The sequence below is a fragment of the Schistocerca gregaria genome, chromosome 6, assembly GCF_023897955.1.
Source record: "Schistocerca gregaria isolate iqSchGreg1 chromosome 6, iqSchGreg1.2, whole genome shotgun sequence".
NCBI lineage: Eukaryota > Metazoa > Arthropoda > Insecta > Orthoptera > Acrididae > Schistocerca > Schistocerca gregaria.
The window spans coordinates 210,468,694-210,484,237 of record NC_064925.1 but is presented as its reverse complement, the minus strand read 5'-3'; the positions used below and the strand labels follow the sequence as shown (position 1 = coordinate 210,484,237).

Here is a 15,544-nt window from a genome sequence, read left to right as displayed (position 1 = left end):
AAATGAGTATTCCGCATTGTCAGTATGTAATGGTTTCGCTCTAAACACTTTCTCAAGTATTTGAGGTGTTGGTGTCGAAGTCCAAACAGTCTTAATGACTAATGGGTTGGTGCCCTCATCAACTACGGCAATGTACACACCAAATTTTGCTCTAAAATCATGTTACGTTAGCCGATGATGAGTATACAATGGATACCATATTTCTAGAAAATGACCACGAGGTCGCAATCGGGTGCGCTAATGAACTGACTTATTTCTGATCCAAGTAACTTGTCAATGAGAAAGTATTTCACAGGTTTCACTAGAAATCGAGGAGCGAAATTTGATTTACAACGAGGATTTATTTACTTTATTCTGTTATTAAATGGAGACTTACACTGTCGCGTGTAACAGCCACGTGAAAATTTTTTGGCTACAGTGCCACGAGAGGAAATTATTCCAGTAATAGTTATAAACATTATCTATTCGACATGAAAAAAGTGAATTATTTATATAATATTCTATGACATAACTGGACATATCGATGTTTACTATACAAAGACAATGATAATTGGAAATTGCTTTTATGATCTGCGTTTGTCTTCCTTTGTTTTTACCTTTTGTTGGATGGCTTTTGAAGGCTCAGCATGCAAGACGCATATCAAACTGACGTCTGTTAAGAAATTGTAATTATTTGTTAATTATTACTTGAAAATAGAGTTCATTATTATTATAATGAGTGAATAATTATTTGTAACTAATTCCTCTCTCAGTAAGCATTATCTGTGTTAATTGTTTGTTTCCGCTGCAACGAGCGCAGCCATTGATGATAGCGATTTGTATCACGTTTTTGTCTTTTTTCCTTAAAAACAAATCAAATGTTTGCTTGATGAAGTCTAAATAGTGCACAATACGAAAGTAAAGTTTCTGTAAATTTTAATAAGCAGTTAAAATGCTTATTTGGTCTAACAATAGAAAGTCTATCAATTGTCTGCCGCCTTCTTAACAACTGTCTCAGCAGCAAATTCAAATTACGCAATTCAGCATACATTAATGCTGAACGTAATACAATTGTGTAAAAATAAATGTGCACCGGTGGTCCCGAACTCATTTTAATGAAAATAATTCAAATCAGATTGGTTCTTTAAAAACAGGCATCATAGCACGATCGTTATAACAAACTTTTCTAGCTGATGTAAGGAGCCGAAATTAATTACGCACAAGTTGCGAAGAATATTGTTCTGGAACATACATCAGTGTTGTGCGCGGCTGATATTCGTTGGTTTTAATGATATTTTGCTTAATATAACTGCTTCCATCGTAATCAATAGTTGTGAGGAATCTGTTGTATTAACTGATTTAGCGACACACAACTTGCCGACAACACTTTAACACGACGTTAACTTTGAGTTCTTTAGCAACTTTATCAAATCTTTAGCCGGGTGAAAAATTACTTAGTAATTACTCTATGTAATAAAGTAAGATCATTTCAATTTACAAATTAGTGAAATACCAAACCACTGAATAACACAGCGAACGCCACACGCGTAAGATAAAGGTGTGGGGCTTCTAGGCATTACGTAGATTATTGTAATCTGGATTGTCATACAGTTTCAATTTAAATTTTTATTTGTGTGATCTAAGTAATAATGTAAATGAATTTTAATAAAACAATTAAGCTTTAAATTAAATACGGAAATTTGAGAATATACGTAAGAACAAACATGACTTTATTAAAACCTAGACTAGTAGTTTCTTGATGGTGCCGGAGTAGGATACCTTGCTGGGCTGATCGACCTGACTCACGTAGAAGAGGCAGCCGCCCGCGGCCGCCAGATCGTGCAGCTGCTGGCTGTAGTCCGTCACGTGTCCTTTGTAGAAGGGCCCGTCTGGATCAAGCTGCACCTTAAAGCGGTAGCGAGGTTTCGCAGCGCGCAAACCCTGTGCTACGTGGCCGACGTGGAGGTAATGCGACGTGAAGTCAGCCTCTGGGACAGATTCCGCTCGCACCACGAACAGGGCCGTGTCGAACTCTAAGACTGTTATTGAAGAATCCCCGACCCTGAAGGCTCCATCCGCTGCCACAACCAGCTCGTCTCTGTGCTCGTAGCGGACGTGCTGCTCCACGGCTCCCCGACTGCCCTGCCAGGGGCAGGAGTACAACAGCGGACATTCCGCGGCAGTCGCGTCAGGCCTGAAGGCGCACGTCTCCTCGTGGCGTCGCTTCGTCTTCAGCGGGAGCAGCTCGGGGCAGCCATCCTCGCTGTACTCGCAAGGGGTGCGCACAACTTCGGCCAGGTGTTCCATGGAAAGAGAGCGCAGCTTCTGCCGCAGCGTTGCTCGGCACGTGGGACACTTCGAGAGTTTTTCGAAGCACTCTTGGCACATCAGGTGTTCGAACTTACATCTGAAAATGGGTTGTGTCAGTGTTCCCCAACATACCTGACACATAAGCATCTCCATCAAAGTTTTAGTCTGGTCGTTCATTGGACAGTGTTTGGAGCGTAAAATGAAGCCAAAATTGCTGGAAAGAAACAAATATTTAAACGATAAACACATGGTGCAAATGGCTCTGAGCACTATGGGACTTAACTTCTGAGGTAATCAGTCCCCTAGAACTAAGAACTACTTAAACCTAACTAACATATGGATATCATACACATCCATGCCCGAGGCAGGATTCGAACCTGCGACCGTAGCGGTCGCGCGGTTCGAGCCTGTAGCGGCTAGAACCGCTCGGCCACATTGGCCGGCAAACAAATATTTACGCGATAAACACACATACCCACGCGATAAACACATATAGGTAACAAGAGAACACTAGGCGTACGCTAAGTCAGTCATATCGAAAAAGTGAAGGACCCGACATAAGCAAGTACCGACAGACTACCAACCAACCGATGAAATTGACGAATGTAGCCTTTTTGACCGACTAAATAAAGTGCCTTGTAGGGACGGCTGGACCACCCGACACCCTCACCACCACTAACTGCGCCCTGTGTAGCTTTATCGTGAAATCCTCCCGATTAAATTCTGTCATATACATGGCAGGATGACAGGCGGACGAAACTACAGGGACCGAGTTTCTGGAGGAATTTAACGACTGCAGATGTTTATGGGACACGCCGTGAGTGGAATATAGCAATATACAAGAAAGAAACAACCTTTTTTAAACAAATGCACAAAAATTTCGTGTGGCACATAAAATGAAAGTACGCAGGCCTTTTTTAGCTTTTATTTCGGACACTTATCGGAAATAAACCGAAATATCGATACCCGGAGGACGTTGATTCGCAAAATACACTTGCTCCTTTGTTATTGGCAGTCATCAGTGAAACAAAGCCCTCTGCTATGAAGACCTGAGTGTGGGATTTTTTTTACAGGTTTAACAGTTGCTAGCCGCGCGGGATTAGCCGAGGGGCCTAAGGCGCTGCAGTCGTGGACTGTGAAGCTAGTCCCGGCGGAGGTTCGAGTCCTCCCTCGTGTGTGTGTGTGTGTGTGTGTGTGTGTGTGTGTGTGTGTGTGTGTGTGTGTGTGTGTGTGTGTGTGTGTGTCCTTAGGATAATTTAGTTTAAGTAGTATGTAAGCTTATTGACTGATGACCTTAGCAGTTAAGTCCCAAAAGATTTCACACACATTAAAAAACAGTTGCTAAATACTTTAAGTATTTGGTGGATTTCTTACATGATGTGCACCATCACCATGTATAGTCTTGTTCGAATTTGACATTCATGAACTCTCAAATCATCCGTTATGCTACATACCTATGTGAATCACTAACATTTACGTGAATGTATTTTTGTTTCCAGAACGAGATTTTCACTCTGCACCGGAGTGTGCGCTGATATGAAACTTCCTGGCAGATTAAAACTGTGTGCCCGACCGAGACTCGAACTCTGGATCTCTGCCTTTCGCGGGCAAGTGCTCTAACATCTGAGCTACCGAAGCACGACTAACGCCCGTTACTCACAGCTTTACTTCTGCCAGTATCTCGTCTCCTACCTTCCAAACTTTACAGAAGCTCTCCTGCGAACCTTGCAGAACTAGCACTCCTGAAAGAAAGGATATAGCGGAGACATGACTTAGCCACAGCCTGGGGGATGTTTCCAGAATGAGATTTTCACTCTACCGGGCCTGAGTCGTGCTTCGGTAGCTCAGATGGTAGAGCACTTGCCCGCGAAAGGCAAAGGTCCCGAGTTCGAGTCTCGGTCGGGCACACGGTTTAATCTGCCAAGAAGTTTCGAATTTTTGTTTATTTTGCTTTAGCATGATTTATTAACTAAGCATAAATCACACCACTGTTTCAGGACTCATTTTAGTTAAAAACTGTGCAGAAACAACTGCACTGAATTTGAGGTCACTTTAACTTTTGCCAGTCGCTAGAAATCGCGGTATCCAACAGCTCCTACTCAGCTTACAGATTGTTCCTCTTCGTTAAGAATGGATTGATAATGTTCAGAAGCTGCAAAACGCACGATTAACTCAATCTTGGGTAATTATGTAAAATTATCGAATCGACTGCTTCAGTAACAGAACATGGGGAATTTGTTTTTCTAGCATTAGCCACTTCTTTGACCACAGATTACTCTGCTTTTTTGGCCCCAGTTAAGGAAAACCAACGTTTCTGTCTATGTAAAACGAAGCGTGATGTGATAGAACAGGAACACGACTAATTTTAATCACAATACGGTGGTGCTGTAATCGCCGAGTGCAGTCCGTCGGAACGCGTGTAGGCTGCCACTAAATTGATCGTTAAGTCGATGTAATTGTGCTTGCGTACGGCCCTGAACTGGTATTTTCTTCCTTTGCAAGTACATGCTGCTAGTCCTGGAAAATGAAGTCTACGCTTTGTAGAACCGTAGCACGCTATTAGCAGATGCTAAACAAAACAGTTCAGCCAACTGATAGGGTCGAGTTTCGTGCCGTAGTTCGTTCTCGGTAGTAGATGCACTGCATCAACGTCAGGCCAATCAAGATTTCTTTAGCTTCTGATGTGACCTGTCAACTTTAGCATTTTTTGTTCCACACAATATTCCACCTCATAGATGTTCTGCGCCACTGTTGTGGCGTTTCTAGCGCCGTACTATTGCGCTGAGACGTGTGATAAATGTGCATTATGACTGAGGACGGGTACAGACGGTAAGTTATATGTTGTTCTAGCTGACATATCTATATGACTAGCCGTAGTTAATGTAACATAGTAAATTTTGTAACTGGACATCCGCACTTTATTTTCTAGGAATGTTTTCACTAACAGCGAGGAAGGGAATTTTGAAAAGTTGTAAATTTCGATCAAATTGTTTGGCCACGCTCTAGCTTTGAACTCTGCTGACGAGGCCTGGTTAAGAGAGATCGTGGGAAGCCAAGTTACTGGAAAAATTGATTTTTATAATCTACAGTGTAACGGAATGTTTCAGTTTCGGTCACGCGAAAAGCAAGCAACTACAATCATAGTAATGAATGCTAGAGTGCCATCAAATAATTTTCGTAAAAAACCAGTTGGTCTGCAGGGGAAACAAATACATGAACTGAATTTTTCATCTTTTGCTCTTGTCTCCTTTGTTTCTTTGCTGTTCACAGCCGTTTTATGTAACATGATAGGCCCGCATCTCGTGGTCGTGCGATAGCGTTCTCGCTTCCCACGCCCGGGTTCCCGGGTTCGATTCCCGATGGGGTCAGATTTTCTCTGCCTCGTGATGGTTGGTAGTTGTGTGATATCCTTAGGTTAGTTAGGATTAAGTAGTTCTAAGTTCTAGGGGACTGATGACCTAAGATTTTAAGTCCCGTAGTGCTCAGAGCCATTTGAAGCATTTTTTTGTAACATGATATGTGGGTTGCAGTGACGTACCAATACGAATCCGTACGGTATGTGTGATAGTACAGGTGATAGAGCCACAGGAATTACTCGCGTGTGCGGACCTTTCCATTTCTGATTTTGCTGCGTAAGTGCGTATATGATAGTGAGAAAGAGCACTCGTCGATCTCTACGTTGAGGTGTACGTCTTGTGTGTGTCGTGAACTATGCAACATAACTGAAATGAATGCGTCTGACACCTCATACTAAGGGAAGAGGTTACAAAAAGACGGCCCCTGACGGGCATACAGACGATAATGGAAAACTGACGATTCTAAATTGAGAACTTCGGCTACGCTAGAGATCAGTGTTGGAATAAGCTAGATTCTACGAACTTCCAGCATGTTTGAATAACTGTGGGTCAGCAGCTCCTGTTTATCAGTGCAACGAAAAACGAGCCAAAGCTGCAAATTGCAGTTTTATTCTCTCGATGGCCACTTTCATGCCAGGACCAATTTACAGATCATAGTAAGTCAAATGTGCTGTTTCCAAAAATGCAAAAACTATGTCAAAAATGTGCGAACAGTTATAGTGTATACAGGTAACTTATCTTCAGTTATTCTAAGTGCAGTTGTGGCGAACTAAAGTCTTTTAGTTTAAAGTCATCAATGTCGACAACTAAATATTGAGGTCTCCTCCCTGTTTATCGTCACACTACATGATTTATTTATTCGTGCAGTACGTCTACATGTACAGAACTGAATATGTTGATTTCCTGAAATTGGATAATTTTTGAACATTACCATTTATTCTCTTACTGAGAGTGTTCTTGGACTGATTACTACTGACATCCGCAAAAATAACTAGTCTATTAAACGAAAGATGACTTACGTACGAGGAACAACAGTGTACTTTAAACTGCGTCTTATCCAACCATCTCGGGATATTCACGTAAACGGAAGTTCCTAGTGCCACGAATTTTCCTATTAATGCCTTCAAACATCAACCCATAGTGCTAAATTTTAATTAGGAAAATAAAATCAACTATAAAAAAGCTCAATGTATCTATAATCCGTTCATCATAAGAATAAACCTGATGTAAACATTGCACTGTGTACTTCCTCGTTTACTGGAACGTCACTGGATTTCAGTTTCAAGCGGAGCTCCAACCAAGCTGTCTTCAGTACTGTCAAGTACGATAAGAAGGGTACGTTTTATGCTGTGCCTTACGCGGCCATCGACTTACCGATAATACGGGACAACACCTTTACCAGCGCATTTAACTGACAGCACTGGCCGGTTAGCTGGTACAGCTAGCCTGCAGTGGAGTGGCCAGCTGCAGTTCACACGAAAAAAGAGACGAACAGAGGAGCAATACAGCTTCGAACGTCATTTAATTTTTAAGCAGAATAAAATAACGCACTGCAATTCTCCGACAACACTCTCCTTAGACGACTAGACGAAAACCGCAACACGTTACCGTTTTTAGCTTAGGCACTATTGCAATTAAAAACAAGAACGATGAAAATTCCTGACTTAACCATTGGGTAGTTTTTGTGCATAAGCTGTGTGTAAGAGTATTGAAGGATTTCACCGTATAGTTAAATATTTAAGCCACTGAAGGTATTACAGTCAGTCGTCTGCAATATCTTAGCTCCTTCCTTATCCGAATCCGAAAAATACATTTCAGTTTTGGAAGTGTCAACTGCTACGTCGATAACGATCCATCAACAGAATCCACGAAGCAAGGCACAGCATTCTCTTATATGACTAGTAGTTCTATATACCCCCAGCGTTCGGCAGTGACGTGTTGAATAGCTGCGTGAGTTAGTTCTAGTACGTCTGGCGGCTTAACAGTCTTACTCCTCGGGCCAAATCCCACCACTTGACTCCAGTTTTGTTGGGTTCATACTGTAATGGTACAGTAGAAAATGTATAAATGCTGCAATTGTATGATGCTTCCCGATGCTGTGAAAATGTTTTCCATGTTTCTGCGATACTTATCTACCTCTGTGGCATAGTCCAAATAAAGACGATTTGGTTTTCATTTTTGCCTTGAAAATTAAATTATGCTTTAATCTAAACAACTTTTATGAACAGTCTTTCATAAAAGATCGATAACTAAGAATTTTTATGTGATGGAAACGAATTCCACTTCCAGTATGTAATTGGAAGCAAGACGACGAGTAATAGTCACAAAAAGTGAGTTTTATAATACCTACATCTCGTTCCAGATTGACCAGGAAAAAAATGATAGTAAGGTGATTTGAACCAACGAACGAATAACGGCATTTGGTCTTATCCTATGATGCTACCAACTGCGTTAAACGTTTAATACAAGGAAATTGGTCACCTGCAGTATTATAACTTTGGTAACACTTAAAAGTAGATTATCTCCGTAAATTTATGCAAAACATTAAGAACAGCTTCTTTCTCGGCACATTTTAAGTGTTCCACGCGCCTTTTTCACTACGGAACGGAAAGCAGCTTCAGCCATTTTTATTCTGTGCGTTAACGGGGCGACATTCTGAGCTCAACGCTGCAGACGCTGTGACGTATTTTTAAAATAACTATGTAGCTAATACTTGATTAAGGAAAACGTTGAAAACTTAATACAATTGAGTATCGAAGTTTCATTTAACGTACATTTTAAGATATCTAATACGTAAGTAGGACCTACTTCCAAGGACGTAACATCAGTGTACGTTTGCTTCGGGTTCTGACGAATCAATGCCTTTGTTTACATCAGGTTTATCCTTATGATGAACGGATTACATGACAACCTCTCACCGCAGACAAATTCTGACATGCAACACAATCCAAATCATAACTCCCTCAGTGGATCGCCGTCTCTACATCGTTCTCGTAAATACACGAACTAACATCACTCCAAACTATTATAAACAATACAACCCCCCTCCCCCCCAACGAATATCTACATAAAAAGCAAACTAGATGCTATCTGAACATTACGTCACACTTTAAAGGGTGATGGTTGGCTTTATCATATCCAGAAACTCATTTTGCCTATGTTACACACGAGTTACTGGGCAATTTTAACTTCTGAATTTTCATTTATGAATACAACGGTGCGGACGTCTAAATCTGCTTTCCATACTTAAATTCGTGGACCTAATTCGTTTAACGTCAGAATCGAATTAACTTTACAACGGGCAACTGATTGCGTCCGTTACTTCTTAGATGATTCCTAAATTGACTTATTTCATGGTATGATCTGTCGGAAGGAACACATGTATTGAGAGTTTTGAAGTCAACGTATACACCCACTGAACACGGACACAGTTTCTTACTAGAATACATTCTACGTGTTTTGAAATTAAGTAATCGCGATTTACACGAATGATTTAACAACTTTGGTTTATAAAAGATATTCCTTCTTTTACATCCCTTTTTGTAACGAAAATCTCTCAAACCTCTTCCTGTTTTAAACCCCGGCTTTCCATTCATGTTCACCTAAGGACGTCTTGTTTCGGATGCTTATGTCGCTTGTATACGTCTATTCAACCGTATCACTGCCTCCTTCGCTGCTTCAGAACCTTAAACGTTACACTCGGTATTTAGATCAAAATATACGTCACGCAGTTTTACGAAGTAGGGTAAGAGGAAGACGTATTGACGGATGCGTTGACAGGATGTAGGGGATGCACAACTGGTTTTAAAAATATGATAAATATGACAAAGCAAACCAGAGAAGCACGCGGCACTTCTACTCTGAAAACACAAACACATCCCAAATTTAACTCATCCACTCACACGTAACCAAGTGTTAACTTACCAATACAAGTAACAGATGTGTGGGATGGGAGAGTAACATATACTGTCGCAGCGCAGGCCAAACAGTTGATTGACACACTTCGCCAACGGCCGCCTAGGCGGCCTAATTTCTAAGCTCTTCAGCATCGAAGATAAACCCGTGTGGAAAGTTATATCTAGTCGGCAGCTACACAGGATCTGAAATAATAATTCTTATAATGTACGCAACAACCCTGGGGATATATCCGAAGATTGCCATTTGCTTAAGACATTGCGCAACACTATTGTATAATCTACACCTATGATTAACAGCTCTGAATTACTTTTCCTTCAAGCCGACTTGATAAGTATTGCCACACTTGAGTAGACATACTTTGCATAATACTTGCGGGTTTAATGTCCTTAGCAGACGTGCTACTGTCTCATGGAGTTCGGTCTAAAAATCGTACTAGATGGTTCGATCTTTTAAAAAACTAATATATATGTTAAGTGCCGCTTCAGATATCTGCTTAGCTTTTCTTGTAGATTAATTAGCATAATAACTTCAACAATAAACTGGTGCATGATAATAAAAATAAATACTGGGATTCTTTCTGTTGTTTCTGCCTGTTATCTTAACTTACGCTATCTGCCTTCAGAGTATTCACCTTTTATCTTTTGCCAATAGTCACAACTGAAATGCTCTGCAGCGTTGCAATATGTACAGTATTATCTATTCAAGGAAGAAATACTCTTTTTGTGCCGGAATGAGATTTTCACTCTGCAGTGGAATGTGCGCTGATATGAAACTTCCTAGCAGATTAAAACTGTGTGTCGGACCGAGACTCGAACTCGGGACCTTTGCCTTTCGCAGGCAACTGCTTTACCACTGATCTACCAAAGCACGACTCACGTTCCCTCCTCACAGCTTTACTTCTGCCAGTACCTCGTCGCCTACCTTCCAAACTTTACAGAAGCTCTCCTGCGAACCTTGCAGGACTACCACTCCTGAAAGAAAGGATATTGCGGAGACGTGGCTTAGTCACCGACTGGGAGATGTTTCAGAATGAGCTTTTCACTCTGCAGCGGAGTGTGCGCTGATATAAAACTTCCTGGCAGATTAAAACTTAAGTAATATCAATTCTCCCACCTTGGAAGCATAATAACACATCACGGATGGAGCAAGCAGGACATAAGAAGCACATTAGCACAGCTAAAGAGAGCGTACGTGGCCGAGAGGTGTCTGCGAGTGTCAGACATCGGCCGTAATGTGAGGAAGAACTTGCTGACAATGTGTGTCAGAGCCCGGAATTGTATGGTAGTAAATCACGGACAGGGAGAACACTGGAAAAGAAGAGAATCGAAGAGTTCAGATGTGGTGCTATGGAAACATGTTGAAAATTATGTTGACTTATGAGATATGGAATGAGAGGATCTCGGCAGTATTGGCGGATACACGGACTTACAGAAAGCACTGTCATGACGAAGGCAACGTGATACGACATGGGTTAGTGGACCAGGGGATAACATCCGTGGTACTAGAGGGAGCAACAGATGCTAAGACAGAGACTGGAATACATAACGAGAGTCCACTTCTGTCAAGTTCTTCTGCCGTGACAAAAGTTGACGGACTCCCAGTAGATTCTCCTTTCTTACAGGTTACAGTAATTATCAGTACTGATACTGAACGAGCAGCCCAACAACTTGTAGATAAAAGTCTATTTAATCTTCACTCTTTATACAAGGACTCACTCTCATAGTGTTCTACAGACAAGCTGCCGGCCTGTGTGGCCGTGCGGTTCTAGGCGCTTCAGTCTGAAACCGCGTGACCGCTACGGTCGCAGGTTCGAATCCTGCCTCGGGCATGGATGTGTGTGATGTCCTTAGGTTAGTTAGGTTTAAGTAGTTCTAAGTTCTAGGGGACTGATGACCACAGATGTTAAGTCCCATAGTGCTCAAAGCCATTTTAACCATTTGAACAGACAAGCTCTTAACACGAACATACAAAAAGCCTTAATGTCCTTGACAGTCTTGTCTGTCAGATGTTCACGGCATTGTCATTCTTTGGAGTAGGGTACGGCACAGACATCTCTTTACTGCACCTGTAGGTGACGCCAAGGTCTGCTCGACCAAACTCGGCGCCGCGCGAAGACCAAAACAAATACTGCAGATAGAAAAAGAACATAACAACGGCAGCTAAATGTCATCTAAAAATATATGGTTCAAACTAGGGATAGCTTTAATCCTCAAGCTCCTCTTTCCACTAATGCGAAACTTGTCACGCTTTTTTACCACTACTGTAGGTGATTTTCCGACCAGTCCACTACATCCATCAGAATTATTACTCATAAAATCATGCAAGATGTTATACCCTCACAACATCCAACAAAAAACTGAGGACATAGGGTGAAAGTGTTATTCATAATAACAATTGATACATAATCAACCCACTACATTACTCATTAGTGGTTCCTAATTCTAATATTTACATTACAATTGCTGCAGCTATATTATTTACTACACGTTGTGTGTTGCTGTTATTATTCCACTCCTCTAGATTATGTTCTTGTTATTGATAACATGTGTTACTTTGAGTTGCTAAGGTGATTGATTGATGCTGCCGTGTCCACCGAGCTAATCCCAGTGGAATTCGCTTCAGTTCTACAGGGTGGTCCATTGATAGTGACCGGGCCGAATATCTCACGAAATAAGCATCGAACGAAAAAACTACAAAGACCGAAACTCGTCTAGCTTGAAGGGGGAAACCAGATGGCGGTACGGTTAGCCCGCTAGAAGGCGCTGCCATAGATCAAACGGATATCAAGTGCGTTTTTTAAAATAAGAACCCCATTTTTATTACACATTCGTGTAGTACGTAAAAAAATATGAATGTTTTAGTTTGACCACTTTTTTCACTTTGTGATAGATGGAGCTGTAATAGTCACGAACGTATAAGTACGTGGTATCACGTAACATTCCACCGGTGCGAACGGTATTTGCTTCGTGATACATTACCCGTGTTAAAATAGACCGTTTACCAATTGCGGAATAGGTCGATATCGTGTTAATGTATGGCTATGTATGCTGCTCGGTATCCTGGACGACATCATCCAAGTGCCCCGACCGTTCGCCGGATAGTTAGGTTATTTAAGAAACCAGGATATGTTCAACCACATGTGAAACGTCAACCACGACCTCCAACAAAAGAGAATGCCCAAGTACGTGTTTTAGCTGCTGCCGGGGCTAATCCTCACATTAGTAGCAGAAAAATTGCGTGAGAATCGGGAATTTCAAAAACGTCGGTGTTGAGAATGCTACATCAACATCAATTGCACCCCTACCATATTTATATGCACCAGGAATTGCATGGCGACGACTTTGAACGTTGTGTACAGTTATGCCACTGGGTACAAGAGAAATTACGGGACTATGAAAGATTTTTTTGCAAGCATTCTATTTAGCGACGAAGCGTCATTCACCAACAACGGTAACGTAAACCGGCATAGTATGCACTATTGGGCAACGGAAAATCCACGATGGTTGCTACAAGTGGAACATCAGCGACCTTGGTGGGTTAATGTATGGTGCGGCATTATGAGAGGAAGGATAATTGGCCCCCATTTTATCGATGGCAATGTAAATGGTGCAATGTATGCTGATTTCCTACGTAATGTTCTACCGATGTTACTACAAGATGTTTCACTGCATGACAGAATAGCGATGTACTTCCAACATGATGGATGTCCGGCACATAGCTCGCGTGCGGTTGAAGCAGTATTGAGTAGCATATTTCATGACAGGTAGATTAGTCGTCGAAGCACCATACCATGGCCCGCACGTTCATCGGATCTGACGACCCCGGATTTCTTTCTGTGGGGAACGTTGAAGGATATTTGCTATCGTGATCCACCGACAACGACTGACGACATGCGTCAGCGCATTGTCAATGCATGTGCGAACATTACTGAAGGCGAACTACTCGCTGTTGAGAGGAATGTCGTTTCACGTATTGCCAAATGCATTGAGGTTGACGGACATAATTTTGAGCATTTACAGGTAATCACGCTGTAACAGCACACGTTCTCAGAAATGATAAGTTCACAAAGGTACACATATCACACTGGAACAACCGAAATAAAATGTTCAAACGTTCCTGTATTTTAATTTAAAAAACCTACCTGTTACCAACTGTTCGTCTAAAATTGTTTGCCATACGTTTTTGGCTATTACAGCGCCATCTATCACACAGCGAAAAAAGTGGTCCAACTAAAACATTCATATTTCTTTACGTTCTACGCGAATATGCAATAAAAATGGGCGTTCCTATTTAAAAAAACGCAGTTGATATCCTTTTGACCTGTGGCAGCGCGATCTAGCGGGCCAACAATAGCGCCATCTGGTTTCTCTCTTCAAGCTAGACAAGTTTCTTTCTTTGTAGTTTTTTCGTTTGACGCTTATTTCGTGAGATATTCTGCCCGGTCACGATCAATGGACCACCCTGTATAACTAAGACTGCTTCTTGAAATCCTACACATAGGCTGCTGATTCAACACTGTCATCAACTGGATAAATTTTCAGGCACGAAGAGTCTAAAATTGGGCACTGAAGTAATCGTTTCCACAATTACGCGACGCACATGTCCACACACCACTTGATTTAATATTTGTACTTCAGGTCACGCTCCGCTCTCTGATGAGGAAACAAGGCTTCTATTATTGTACAACGGGGATACTCAGAATTCTCTTTCCACTGCCACCTGTCGCACGCCAAAGAAACAAATACAAAGCTAACGTCGGACTATCGTTACATATCTTGATATGCACCTTATGCGACGTTTGAACATTTGTAGAGAGGGACAGAATTATGATGGAGAAGATATCCAGGAGTGAATGGCGTAAGAGAGAGAATGAAGTGGGTTAAGGTTTCTGGGTGTTGATTGTGGTGCAATAATGAGACACCAGCCCCTAATCGCACCAAGCAACGCACAAGTGAAATTGAGAGGATTAGGTTGTATTAGGGCAGTTGTGTAGAAAGAAATGGCGGAGGATTTCTTAGATGGCTTGGAAAAAAACTAAGAGCAGTAAATGCATGTGAGTCACCCTAGATCCCGAATTACTCTCTCATCTGTTTCAGGCTCTTTACGACTCTGCGGCGCCATCACGCCGGTAATTTTTTTTTCCGATTTTGTCGTTTGACCACTGCGCGGACTCTTTGCTTGCTCATCAGGAGAAATGACGCGCAAGGCTTGTGTAATTACGCTGAAAGTGCTTTCGGTTCTGCGCAGACAGCCCAAGTTTGCCCAGGCAGAGTCAACATGCGGCCCACGATAATCGTATTTCGCCGGCGCCGGCGAGCAGGCATTACAGCTGGAGGCAAACCACGCAGTAACGCGGCAAACTTTCCTCTGCAGCAGCTATAATCGGCATTCCCTCAGTAATGTCAGGGAGTTTAGCTACCGCGGTTTGCCCGATGCTAAATGGAACAGACAACTTCCATGGTACTAAGTGCATACTCCGCCAGAGCAGTGCGTTTCGTTTCTTTGCGTCTATAGCAGTCAAACAATTTATGATTATGTCTAGGAACGTGTATAGCGTTCTGGACTACATTTCAGTTCTGTATCATAAACGTTAAATGTTCTAGCAGCGCTTTAAACAGGGTGTAAATTGTAAGTTGACAAACCAGAATAACTCGAAAAATAAGCTTCACGTGAGAAAAAAGTGTAAATCCAAAATTGATTATTTTAGAGGGGGACATCCGCTGGTGCTGAAATTAGCCCGCCACCCCATCCCCATGGGCAACTAAAATTTTTAAATGGGAACCCGCATGTCTCACTGCAGAATCAGATCCTACGTAAAAAAACTACGTACATTGTTTCTTAAACATTTGTTTTCATTCTTGGTAGTCAGCGCTGTAATTCAAGAAAATCCATGTTCTCATTTATCAGTGGAAAATGGTTACGGATAACTAAAAAATACTTATTTACTTCGTAAATTTTGATTCCCTAAAACTAGTTAATCA

At 41.8% G+C, this 15,544-nt stretch overlaps 2 protein-coding genes across 3 annotated transcripts in view; both read right to left on the bottom strand.

Annotated features, from left to right (window-relative positions):
* The window catches only part of LOC126278009 (neural cell adhesion molecule 1-B-like), a 1,138,606-nt gene that overhangs the window by 423,815 nt on the left and 699,247 nt on the right, over positions 1 to 15,544 (bottom strand). The gene's annotated exons all lie outside the window — the stretch shown is intronic.
* Positions 1,591 to 9,704, bottom strand: LOC126278010 (uncharacterized). The gene is made up of 2 exons (XM_049977713.1): positions 9,570 to 9,704; positions 1,591 to 2,503 (listed from the first exon to the last, which is right to left on the bottom strand). The coding sequence occupies exons 1-2, from the start codon at positions 9,692 to 9,694 to the stop codon at positions 1,720 to 1,722; spliced, it is 909 nt and encodes a 302-aa protein (XP_049833670.1). The 5' UTR covers positions 9,695 to 9,704; the 3' UTR covers positions 1,591 to 1,719.

Excerpts from the sequence above, each read along its gene's own strand:
- LOC126278010 (XM_049977713.1), bottom strand. The coding sequence starts at position 9,694 with ATGCTGAAGAGCTTAGAAATTAGGCCGCCTAGGCGGCCGTTGGCGAAG. Across the intron at positions 2,504-9,569 it reads CACATCTGTTACTTGTATTG|CAATTTTGGCTTCATTTTAC; the intron begins GTAAGTTAACAC and ends GTTTCTTTCCAG.